This window comes from Anas platyrhynchos, chromosome 5, assembly GCF_047663525.1.
Source record: "Anas platyrhynchos isolate ZD024472 breed Pekin duck chromosome 5, IASCAAS_PekinDuck_T2T, whole genome shotgun sequence".
In the NCBI taxonomy this organism is placed as follows: domain Eukaryota; kingdom Metazoa; phylum Chordata; class Aves; order Anseriformes; family Anatidae; genus Anas; species Anas platyrhynchos.
In genome coordinates, this window is record NC_092591.1 from 28,984,344 (window position 1) to 28,997,025 (window position 12,682).

General features: G+C 45.5%; 1 protein-coding gene across 2 annotated transcripts in view; it reads left to right on the forward strand.

Moving 5' to 3' along the window:
- The window catches only part of SLC67A1 (solute carrier family 67 member 1), a 56,689-nt gene that overhangs the window by 32,282 nt on the left and 11,725 nt on the right, over positions 1 to 12,682 (forward strand). The window contains exons 5-7 of one of the 2 annotated variants that reach the window (XM_013099802.5): positions 1,363 to 1,463; positions 1,991 to 2,101; positions 6,706 to 6,806. In XM_013099802.5, the coding sequence (XP_012955256.2) occupies positions 1,363 to 1,463; positions 1,991 to 2,101; positions 6,706 to 6,806 (313 nt within the window). Of the gene's footprint in view, positions 1 to 1,362; positions 1,479 to 1,990; positions 2,102 to 6,705; positions 6,807 to 12,682 lie in introns of both variants that reach the window. The other variant, XM_013099801.5, reaches the window with a different exon arrangement.

The window sequence follows — 12,682 nt, forward strand, 5'->3', positions numbered from 1 at the left end:
AAAACATACGCCGTGGTCTGACAAGGAAAGCAGCAGTAAAAAGCCAGGCAAGAAGCAGGCCTTTATCAGCAGGCACACAGGAAGCACTGCTTTGCATCTTGCAGGTCTATTTGGAGTTCCATTTGATAAGACAAGGGCACATTCATCTCCAAGTCTGCATGGGCTTGTATGGCTCCAAAATGTTCTGTGATGAATCCAGGTGTTGCTTTGCTAAGATCCAATGTGCTTAAATTTTGATGCCCCAGAGAGAGCATGATGGTCAGGTCATCTTGTCCTCTCCATGACACCATCCTTTGTCAGCTGGGGATTCCCACCCCAAATCTGCATCCTGCTGTAGGCTTTCAGCACGCATTTCTCAAAGAATTCCCCTTTGACTAACAGGATTGCCATGACAGAGAAGACTTAATGAGCTGGTTTAGTGGATAATTGCTCTTGCTGTTAAACACAAACCATACTTTTTCCTTTGTTTTCAGCTCAAGTCTCCTGAGATTCAGTCTTCCAGCCCTGGACTTTGTTCCAGCTGTGTTTGCTGAAGTTAAAGCCCTTCAGAGTCTGAAGTCTTCCCATGTGCCCTTAAAGACTAGGAGGATCATTTCCCATTCTTTTAAGAGGATAGTGATAGTTCAGGACTTCTCGTTGACTTTATTGGCTTTTACTAGTTTGTGTTTGGGTTTTTTAGATAACTTACAATTCACTACAGTTAATAATTGTTGTTAACTGGGTCAACATGTAAGGATGTGGCCCCACATCTGTTAAAGAGACGAAATTTGGGCCTCTGGTCAAAGCTTTGTCAATTGATCTGTTATATTTAGTGGCTTTTTTTCAGGTGGTGATGTACCTCTGGTGTTTTCAGATCTGATTGTAGCCTGAGCTTTGTTCTACCATTCATAATCATCCTGAGTACTTTCTTCATTTCTTAACTTCATTTGATTTCACTGAGAAGTTTCAAGCAGTGAGATAATACTTTGATGAATGAAATTGGGGATTAGATGGGGATTAGATGGATCCTAAAAAGCATTTGCTCTCGCTTTCAGTGGGAAGATTTCTAAGCTGCATTAAACCAAGAGGGGCTCTTTTCCCCTAATACTCATGGATTTGTATTGTACCATATAATTAACACGATTAATATTAACATTAATATCTTGATGTCAATCTTTAGGTGAAATATCATACTGTGGTCATATCTAAGGCCCCCAGGAAAGCATGGGAGCTCTTCGATAGCCTTCTATATTGCAACTTCAAGGGGGTTGTTCCTCATGCAAGTAAAAACAGACATGTGCCCAAAACTTCACAGGATGAAGATACAACCGTCTTCTGTTTATGATTAACTACCCACTTACCTGTATTTCTGTCCGTTTGCAGCATTTTTACTCCTATATATGTCGGGCTGGTGGGAAGTCTCATCAACACCATGATAGCAATGGTTTGGATCCCTTCACCAGCTAAATCAAAGTCAGAACATGGTGAGGCAGAGCACAGTAAGTATTTAGTGCTTCTGATAAATAGCACATAAATAGGGACAGGGGACTGACTTGATGGCAGGACTGTGCTGAAGGAGTTGGGGTTGCATTTATGGGCAAAAAGGTTCACCTCTTTGCTCACAGGGCTTCACCCTCCTCATGCCTGTGAGAAAGTATTTCCCAAGAGATGAGCTTTAGTCAGATGAGAAGGATTTAAGAATGATGAAGACACAGTCATCTAATTCATTTTGCATATGAACTGTCCACAGTTTCAGCTCAGCTTTCCAGATCCCAAAGCTTTACCTCCAAATTCAGTTCTATACCAGAGTTAATTCTTTCACTGATGTTTACCCAGATCATACTACTCCAGTTAGGGTTTTCTCTCTGCATTCCCAGAAAGCATCACTCAGAAAGCCATTGCCTACACTGAGCAGAGCACTGTAACAAGCCACAAGTAATCACCACAGTTTCTTGTTCCCTGTGTTTAACCTGTATAAATATAATATTATCCGATATGTCATCTTCCTTAGGCACATCACAGTCTGGCAGCGTGTTCAGCATCAGAGAAATCCTACGCCTGATGAAGTTTCCGGGAGTAATGGAAATTTTCTTAGTCAAGGTCTTTTCTGGATTTCCCATAGGTAAATCTCACCCATTACCCGTGGTTGTTGATGTATTTAAAATAAGAAGATATACACTGTAGACCAGGCTAGTCTCAAGTTACTGAAACCACGCTGCGTGTGATCACAGAGGAGTAAGGATTCGGCTTGTACCTCAGTGCTGCATGCTTCCAGATGCTCTCAGCTACATAGGGTCAAAAACCTGAAATTAATGGAAAACAGACTGCTTGTCACAGGCCTCTTTTGTGACTTTTGGCAAATCACTTAATCACTCTGCCTGATCCCCTGGCTGTAAAGGGATGGTTTTCTCCTCTTGTCTGCCATTTCTATTTGGGCTGGAACCTCTTCAGAGCAGAAGCAAATCATCTGTACCCTGCCAGAAACACTGAGGTCTCTCCTGATTTTGCTTAATGATTTTAAGGGAAGGGAATTATGCATAACCTAACCTTTTCCCAGCAATTTAAAGATATTGCTGGACAAGGAGCTGTGGTCAGACAGACTGTTAATTTTCGGCTGTGTGCCAGGGAGCTGCTAGTTTTTTTTTTCCTTCCCTTCCACCTATGTGATGGTCCTTGTTCTTCTCTTTGAATGTTCTGTGCATTTTTCTCATGCCGTGTTCATAACCCACTGCTATCTCAAACATACCACAGACCTGCCTGTTTCCCTGCTCCCTTTGAGTCAGTCGCAGTCTTGGCACATTCCATTAAATTCTGATTTGTAAACTGTAAATTCAGTGTACAAATAGAACCAGGTTTGGCCACGGAGAGTGGCTAGATCAGAAGGGGACAGCATTTCTAGGAATGACCAGTTTCCTCTGTTAGCCTTGCAAAGTCTGACTGGAGCTGCAGAATAACTTGCAGGGAACAAAAGGATTCCTGTTTTTTTTTCATTTTCTTTTAGTGTGTACTTGGTATTGGCAGAGACAAATAACGCTAATTGGTCCTATCCCTAGAGCTGGAGATGGAATAGTATCTCCATGGATTGGTGGCTTGCCCTAAGAGTGCATCTCTCAGGTTCTTAGGAAACTAAGCTTTAAAACTTTTTAAATAGTGTTTATAAAATGACAGTGTTTCCCAGAACAAGATCACCGAGTGATGTTTAAGAGGATATTCTTTTTCCAATTTTGGCTCATTTCTCAGCTCAAAGTAGCATTCTTTTCTCTGTTTAAAAACACTACACTGAGACCACATCCATTTGCAATCTGCACTGTAGTTTCCTGTGCACTGTCCTTTTTCCAACAGGCGGGCAAGATGCGCTTTGGTTTAGTCATCACTGCTGAAATGCAAATGCCTCTGAGTTGTAGAAGACATTCTTTTCCTGTGCACAGCAAAAATACATACTAAAACACAATAAACATCTCCTGCCCCGACTGCAAGGGAACTCGTAGGGAAACAGGATGGAAAGTGAAGTTGAGATTTAAGTCAGGACATGGGCCAAATGTCACTGAGGTGGGTAGGAGTGTTTCAGGGGAGCAGGAATAGGATCACTGGAGGCATTCTTGCCACAAGCAGAGCACTATGGTCAGGAATGATTAAAATCCTAGTGACTTTGTGGGTCTCTCTTCAGGCCACTAGCCATAGGATTGCAGCCGAAAGGGGATTTGGCCATCACCTCCTCCTCGGCTGCTTATGACTGGAGGCTGAGCTCCTGTTGGTCTCATTCACCTTTCATCTCCCTGCTGCAACTGTATAATTAATTAATTAGATTATTCAAATTACAGACCTTTCTCTATTTACTTTGTAAACAAGTTTGTGATATACACAGGAGAAAATCTTCTGTTCCGTATGGATCTCATTGTTGTCCAAAATTAGCTTGACTGAAAGAGAAAGAGCCTTCCCAAGAGGGCTGCAAGGTTGGGAACCTCCTCCCTGGTTTGCATAAAAGCAGAGATCAGCTCTGTGCCTCCTCTGGGAGGAGAGCTGCCGAGGGATGGAGGGGCAGCAGGTCTCTCCAGCACGGCCAAGTTGCCTGCTCAGCTGACATGGGAAAAGCAAGCATCATTTCCTTGTGGTAGATAAGAGACAGAAAGCCAAACATGTGGATAGAAATGTCAAACATACCTCTTGCTGCTCAGGGATCACCAGGGCTTTGAAAATACTGATAATTAGCTGCTTGTGTGAATCTTTGATTTTTGGAAAGCCTGCTTTCGTCTCAGAGGCAACCCCTGTAGGCCCCCTGCTACTACCTTGCCATGTAAGCCCGGTATGCCCTCCCAGAGCCAGAGGCTGCTTTTATAAATTCCCAGTCTTTATCTTTTTTTTTTTTTTAAATACGTTTCACACCCCTGTATCTCCTTGGGGCTCTGCCTCACATTTATCGAGTTTCACAAGCTGCTTACCTGCCTTCTGCTGCATGACCATCATTATTCATTGTTCTGGTGCAAGGTTTTCTAAGAAATTCACCCCTTGTTTAGCCCCATCTTTCCCAAGAAGGTGAAGTTTCTGAGACCACCTTAGTCACTGAAAGAAGGTAGGACAAGGAGGGGCTCCCTTGTCCAGGCAGTTGTTGTTAACCACGCAGGCATGGGCATGATACCTGTCTGAAGAAAGATGTTTGCGTCTCATTGCAATGTGTAAGGCTAAAGAAGGAGAGCAGCTAGCCCCCTTCACAGAAAGAAATGAGTTTGTTTGGAGCAGAAAGATCCAAATCTGCCTAAACTCAGCAAGGGACTTCAACAGGGAGCTTAGCTGCAAGAGCGGGCGCGTTGTACCAGGAAGAAGCATCAGGTATGTGGGAAGGCTGAATCCCTCCTAGGTGGTACCGCAGCGGGGCAGCTGCATGAAGGCAGTCGCGCCCTGAGCCAATCTCCCCACGAGTAAAACCAAGTGTGGTTTTTCTTTCATTTCTTCACGTGTGTCTTTTATAAACATGTGCAGCTCTGTTGTCTGTTTTGGATGCTGGGAGTAAATGCTGCGATTTGCATGTTACCTTAAACTGGCTGGGGCTGAGAGGCATTTCAAAGCAATTGAGTACTGACAGGCGCTCCCTGCCGAGAGGTGTGGCAAAGCCATAAATCTTCACGTGCACCCAGCACCTTCTCCAAACCTCTGAGGACCAACACCAGCCGGGCAGTAAGGCAGGAGGAGGTGACCCCAGAAAGCTCAGGGGGCTCAGGAAGGCTTTGCAGCAGGGCCTGGAGTGGGAGGGTGGTGGTTCCTTGTGAGCTGGGAAGCTCGGAGGGAGGCCCTCCTTGGTGCAGATGCACCACTGGTACCAGCAGTGCTGTGCTGTTGGACACAGGGGAATTGGGCTGATTTTTTCAGGTGTGAGCCCTCCCTTCCTAAAGCAGACCCTGGGGCAGGTCAGACCATGACACCATGTAAGTGACCATTGTCTCACCAGCACCCAAAGCCCTTGGTTTGAGTTTTCCAGTTGGGTGAATTTCACAGGAAAAGCGTGGTCCCTGTCTGAATGGGACCCACACGGAAAACCCATTGTGTTGTCCGCCGGCAATGGGTGGATGTGGTTGTGCTCGGGGTGAATGTGCTGCACTGCAGTCAGCAGTTTGGGACGGCTCTCCTCACGCTTCCAGGAAATGTGAGCAGGAGCCTTTCCATGCTGCGGGGTGCATGACTCACCTTGCCAGGCCACAAGCCCTCATCCCAGCCCTCACCCGTTTCCTCCTGGCCTCTGCTTTCCTACCATGATGGAGAAGACTTCATCTCCCAGCTTATCAAGTCTTTGCAACTCAGAGGATCCTCCAAGGGCAGGGATGGACCCCTGGAGGTCACCTGCTTTTTCCACCTCTTCCCATCAGCATCAGACAGTCAAATGGTTGGGGGGGGGACATTTACAGGGAGGGAGCCCCAATTTCCTCCTGTCTTTGTCACCCGAGGTACACAAGACGTTAGGGTGGCAGCAGTCTCACATCTTACTCCAGTTCTTTAGCAGGCTCTGTCCCAATATTTTTAATTTCATGGCTCTGTGTGTATGGTGGAGTGTGTGTACACGTTTGTATTTGTGTATGTTTGGCAGGGAAGGGAAATGCACCCTACTGTAATTTTAGGTGAGACTGAGCAGGCATTTTCTGCTGTGCTCTCCAGAAATTGCCTTAATTGAAGAGCTGCCCCGGTGGCTACTGTTCCTGTCCATACGTCCCTGGCTATTTGTGGTGATACCACTATCGTGCCATGAGAGAGCTTCCACATACTGCTGAAATCACCGTTGGGGTGTGCAGCGAAACCTCCGTGTTTGGTCTGATGTCACTAGGTTGTTTCCCAGGCAGCATTGCCAATGGTGGAAAGCTAAAGTTAGGCGAAAGGGAGGAGGAATCCAATCAGATTATTCTCTGGTTACAGTCTTGTCTGAACAAAGGTTTTCTTGCTGCCTTAATGGTTAGTCTGGCTTGAGTGATAAAAATATTTACCAGTTTATTATAAACAGCTGAATCTACAGCCTACGTAGTCACATTATTTAAAGATGAAAGTAAGTGGGATAAAAAGTGAACATTTAAAGACTAAATTACTATACTGACTTTGAGTAGGATTCTACTCATGTTTATATCCAGTCCCTGTAACCCCAGGGAGAGCTACTGACTCATGCTGGAGGTGACTGGGAGCAGGGGCTGGGCCATTACAAGCACTGGAGGTGTACTGATATATACTTTTCATTAACCCTCCCTCTAGGTTTGTTCCTGATTATGTTTTCCATCATCTCGATGGATTTCTTTGGCTTGGAAGCAGTGGAGTCTGGCTACCTGATGTCATATTTTGGTGTCCTTCAAATGGTAAGTGAAGTGGAAGCCCCCCTCTTGCCACACTAATGTCTAATGTGCACCTTGCTCCCTTTTTCACTCATGTTCTCCTAAATCCAGGCATGATATTGATGTGAAGAGCATAAATACACTCCTAGCTCTGCTGGGTGTTACTTAACTTCAAAAAATAAAAATGCCTCCAGATTTATTCTATTTCTTGAAATGTAAAGAAAGCAAAGCGAGGAGTGTCTTGATTTTTTTTTTCCCTCTTGTCCCTTCCTGTGGGCTTGGAATTAAATGATCTTTAAGGTCCCTTCCAACCCAAACCGTTCTGTGATTCTTGCAAATGTAAGCTGTGGAGCTAAAATTTCCAACAAGTGACACGTCATCCTGGTTTTATAACAAAACTTACATTGAAGTTAACTTGCCTTGATTATAAGGTTTTCAGTGGTGCAGGGTAGCTCATTTACATTTGCTTAGTAGCACCCTGTGAATTTATGTAGGTAGACAGTCTTACTGGCATTTTCACAGATGCTTTCAGTGTAGAAGAAGGACTAGTTTGTGCTGGGTGGAAACAAGCACAGCAAGCTTATGCTTGCAATAAAATAAAATAAAATAAAAATATATATCTGCAATGGAATGTGATTGTGAGACTAATAAAATGGGCAAAATGGAAAAGTCAGCTGAATTAGGCCAGAGCAGGACCAAAAATAATGGCACTGCATTATTTGGAGGAGGAGGCTAATAACTGTGCAGAAAGAGCAACAGCTGGTTACAAGCCAGCCGGAAGGTAGAGATGCAAGTTAAGCAATATCCTGAAGGAGGGTGGTCTTGTTATTAGAAAAAAAAAGAAAAAAAAAGAAAAAGAAATGCCTTCCTTTCCTGGACATTGCCGCAGAATTCCTGTGGGATTTGGAGGAGATTCACATCTGTGAAATGGCAATTTCAGTTCCTTCCCTTGTGAGCTGGATCTTGCATAGTGTTGCCAGTCACTTGGGCTCTGCCCTGTTCTCATAACTTGGTAGAGCAGCCAGCGAGCATTGCTGTGCATCAGTGAGCAGAGAGAAACATCGGGATCTGAGGAGCTGGTGCCTTCACCATGTGTGTTTTGGGAGGGTGGCATTTGACTTGCTGTGTCTTGGTCCCATGTGCTCAACACCTGCTGTAAGCTGGATGCATGCTTCTGTTCAGCCGTGTTGGAAAGGAACACAGCTCTGCTGCTCCACAGCAAGGAAAGAGTGTGTGTGGCAAGTGGGGTGACCAGCAGCTGCTTGCCAAAGCATGTCTGACCCAAACTCCAGTGCTGATGGAGGCTTACTCTGCACTTCTCTATGCGTGCTGCTTCCTACAGCAGTACCTCCAAGATTCATTCAGGTTTTAGGGGGGCCAAGTCACCTTCTGATGTCCTCTTCCCTATTTGAATGTAGAGGGACACACCAGTAACTCTTAACATATATGTGTCAGTTAAATCCATAATATATGACTACACGGAAATCAAATTTGGGATTGCAGCATGGAAATGGTTCTCGTTTCAAGCTGGCTGCTGTGGGTTACGATACCACCGAAGGTGAAATGGTGCAGCCTGGGAAGGAGTGGCTTTGCGTTGCTCAACGGAGCTGGGACGCTGCTGCTCAGTGTGGGATATCTGTCTGTTTTCATGCTATTGTTTCCCAGGTTAGTTTGGCTGAAACTGCCGTAGATAAGGTTACTTGCACTGCCATGCTGGGGCACCCTACAGTCCGGTAGAGGTGCGGGACCTGCTGCTTTGACTCTGCTTCCTAGCAAATAACCAGATGGCAAGCGCTAGCCAAGGCTCTGACCCTTCCCACAGTCTGGGTTTCATCCCAACCATACCTATTACCACGCTGGAATCCAGCAGTGGCCTCCGGGCTCAGGTGCAGTATCTGCTTTGCTGGGGAGGCTTTGCCTCAGGCTGTTTGGCACAGAAACTGGCTTTTGTCAGCCAGGCAGCTTGCTTTCATCTATCCATGCAGTTTCTGTCTGTTTTGCTACACATGTTCAACAGCACATGACTTTGGACAGCAGAAATGCAGGAGGAGGGAAGTGGTCGTAGTGTATGAAGGAGCTTCTTTTCCTTGTGGTGCCGTGTTGGGGTTTGTAGTCCAAATACCAGAAAAAGAATGAGAAAAATTCTTTTTTTCTTCTTCTTTTAAAAAAAAAAAAAAAAAAAAAAGCACAGGACCTGTGAATCCTGGTGGCAACAAAGCCATCTTGCAAAGCACTGCCTGCTGCTTTGTTGCTGTTTTTTTCCACTTTGTAGCTGGCAGTTACCAGTTCCACTCTAGTTTTTACAGGACCAGATCCTCAGTTGGTCCAAATCAATGATGCTCTCACCATCTGGCTTTAAAACTACTGTAAAACATGAGATTTGTATCCTAACTTTCAAATCAGGACCCTGGCTGCAACGGCCCAAAGGTATCTCTTGTAGATAGTGGCTGTGTTAATTCTCTATGACTGCTTTCTGTCGAGTTTCCTCCAGTGGAAGATGTGCACAGGGGATGTAATGTGTGCCAGCTCCATCTCGCTGAGTTCATGGGCCTCCGTCGTCCCTCAGCTGGCATTTCAGGCATGTCTGTTTCTGTTGAACAGTGAATTGATACTGCTGGAGATATAAATGCAGATTAAGGTGCACGCAAATTCCACCAGTCTAGATGGGTGAATGGTGATTAATATCTGCTGACTGGCTTCCCCACTTCACTTGTTAAATTATAGCTTTATTCATAACGAATATAATGTCCTTTTCAATGAATTTCATCAAGCAGGTCCTCAGCTTTGATTTCTCATTCCTTAGTTTGCCTTTCTCTAAAACATTGTGGGGGTTTTCTCTCTGACTTGCTCTAATCCCCCCTGTTAGAGATCCCCCTCTCATTTGCATTCCTCCTGGGCCTGAAAATGGGCCACATTTAAGAACTTTTATAGGTGGGAGTGGACGTCATAGAACCAAAGGGGGAAATAAAAATCAAGCTGCGTCCTGTTTACTCTAAACATCCTTGTAGACATTAAAAACAGTGCTCAGGGGTCTGTTCTGCAGGGCAAGAGGGCATGGCTGTGGTCTTCTGCTCTCAGAACACACTGCATGTTCTAAGAGGTTTCAGGAGCGCACAGATTTCAGCACGTTAAGTAAGACTTTGTCCAACTGTTCCCCAAAAGTCATACACCAACAAATGGCATTGCCTGGTCTGCCAATTCCTGGCAAGTCCAGTAGCATTATTGCAGTTTCTATTTTTTCTATTTTTTTTTTCCATTTAATTTTCAAAGCTAACACAAAGGGACATCACAGCCCCCTTTCGCAGCCTGGTAAGCAATGCCAAGGCAATTCAAATACTGATGGTCTCTTCCTGCTTTCCTCTCCTGCCCCAAGGTTGTTATGCTCCAATTGCTTAACTTCATTTTTCAGCTTCTCAGCCTCATTTAACCTCCTGTGGTGAGAAGCAGCCACCACACCGTCAACATCTGTGCTTCTCATCATTCAAGCCAACTACAGAGTGCGCAGAGAGGAGATTTGGAGTGGTTTTGAGTCAGTCAGATAAGCTTTGAGTCAGATAGACAACTCAAGAACTTTGCCATGGACATCTCAAACACCTCTCTGCACAGGGGGATCAGTGCAGAAACACCAACCCCACAGGAGGTGAGGGTTTTGTCACCTTTGCAGAGGATGTTAGTGAGCATCCCATCTCCATGGGATGGTCAAGGAGACCTGAGTGGCCCAAAGTAATACATCTGCTGACATTATTGTTGTAAACGTACCAACAGGTGTACTTGTCCATTGGGAGGAGGCTTCCAGGCTCTTAGGATGAAGCACTAGGAGCTGGTGTAAATTTGCTGCTCCAGATGTTGCCCCTGCCCTGCTCTTCATATTGGACAGGTCACCTTAGTCCTCTCCGGCAGAGTTGATGTTAATATTCCCTTGTAAGCCTCTGGCTTACAAGCCTCTGGCTTACAAGGTTCCTTGTGTGGGAAGTCCTCTGGCTCCTTGCTGGATTGCATTTTCCAATAGTAAAGTAGTTAAAGGGTAATTATATATATATATATTTATGCATTTATTTATGACTGCTAGGAAGAGATCATCAGCTGCACCTGCTTGCAGTTAGGCAAAGAGCATCATCTGATAGCAGAGGATAGAGAGCAGACACAGGGAGGGTGGGAAGGGAATGGTTAGATGGAAAATAGCAAGTGGAGGGTAATTCACGCAATGCAGGCTCTGCACCCTGATAGTGTGGGGCTGGCCGATGGGCTGGGGTGGTGCCAGAGCAAGTCCAGGAGGAGGAGTCTGATGGGAGATAATGAAATAGGGATGGGAAGGCAGAGAGCGGGAGGGGCACAGAGCCTCACATCGCAGAAATCCCCTTGCTTGTGATGTGTTTGAATCATTTTCATCTGATTGCTGGTGGATATCCAGCAAGAGGTCTGGGAGCCCATTAGTGATGCTGTACCTCTTGTCCTTGGCACTGTGATTCCAGAGCCCTCTTATCTCAGAGGCCGTGTGAACAAAATTTCCCTCCTATTGAATGCCTAGGAGTGTGGGATGCCATTCATTCTCCCTCCAGAGGATAATTAATTTCATAATCATGTGAAAATTAAAATAACTTAACTTTGCATAATGGGCAGAAGCAGGCCTAGGATCCAGCTCTTTTTGGAGTGGGGAATGCAATAGCATGGAGGACTTCAGGTGTAGTATGTGCTTGGAAAATGCTGCCAGAGGATTAAGGCAGGGGAAATACCTGGAGTCCCTGGTTCGTATCTGAAGTCACATCTGATGCTCAGATTTCCAGACATGGGAGGGGGCAGGGGGAGCTCTCCTTAAGAACTTTTTCTCTGAAAACAAAGCAAAACACACAAAACAAAAACTCTGGGTGGGACAAAGGGGTAGGTATTTATTACCCTGAGGACCGAGAAATCATAAGACATCTGTTCTAGTTACTGCGTTTAATTGGCATTGTTGTACAAACTCCACCTCTAGCTGTGCAGCTTCTGGAGGGACAAGTTTGTACTGAGTGATTCTGGAAAGATGAGAGAGATTCCTGGAGGAGCGATTTACATTGCCTATCATCTTATCACCAGCCTGTCCCTCTTGCTTTTTTATTTCTCTGTGCAGCAAAAGGGATGATTAAAGAGCTGGGGATTTAATTACAGCCAGGTTCGCCTAGGGGGAAAACCCACTTGGTGAGAGGACCTTGCAACAACAAACAGAAAGTTCTCCAGTTTCCTCGCTTTGAAGGATTTAAACCTGTGGTGGGGGGCGGAGGGGGGAAAGCCAGCCATTAGGCTGGAGTTTGCAAAACACACGCTTGTCTCTCCCCTGTGAGGCCAAGTGCTGCTTCAGCAGTTCAGTCCTTACCGTCAGCTCTCCTTGCAGCCCCAACACCCTTGTGCTCTTCTGCAAGACCTGAATGACTTCTCCAACGCTTTCTAGCATTGCTGTATCCATAAAACAACCTCCTTCCCCTCCCACCCAGATCAGTGCAGGGTTTTGCACTACCTTCAACCTGTCAAGAAACGTCCAGCACTGTTTGATGCCCCAGCCTGTGTCTACCCCTGGTCCCAGCCCTTATGTGGGCTGTGCCTGCCTCCATGAGCTTCTCATGTCTTCTCCTTTCCAGGTGTTTGTGTAAATGGGTGTCTTCTTGCTGGGCTCTTTTTTTTAATGGGTGCTTGTGAAGGAGTTTGTAGGAACAGCCTCATGTCCAACGGCCACAGGTGAGCATGAAGGACCAGCCAGGCATCTGTATGACTTGGACTTTTTACATTTCACTACTTGGGGATCCTGGTCTGGCTCCACAGCAGCTCCACACAGTGAGGAAACTGCTTTGCCATTAAAAAGCCAGCCAAAAAATAACACTTTAGACCTTTAAACAGCAAAAGCCTTTTCCATTCTTTAAGGGACTTGG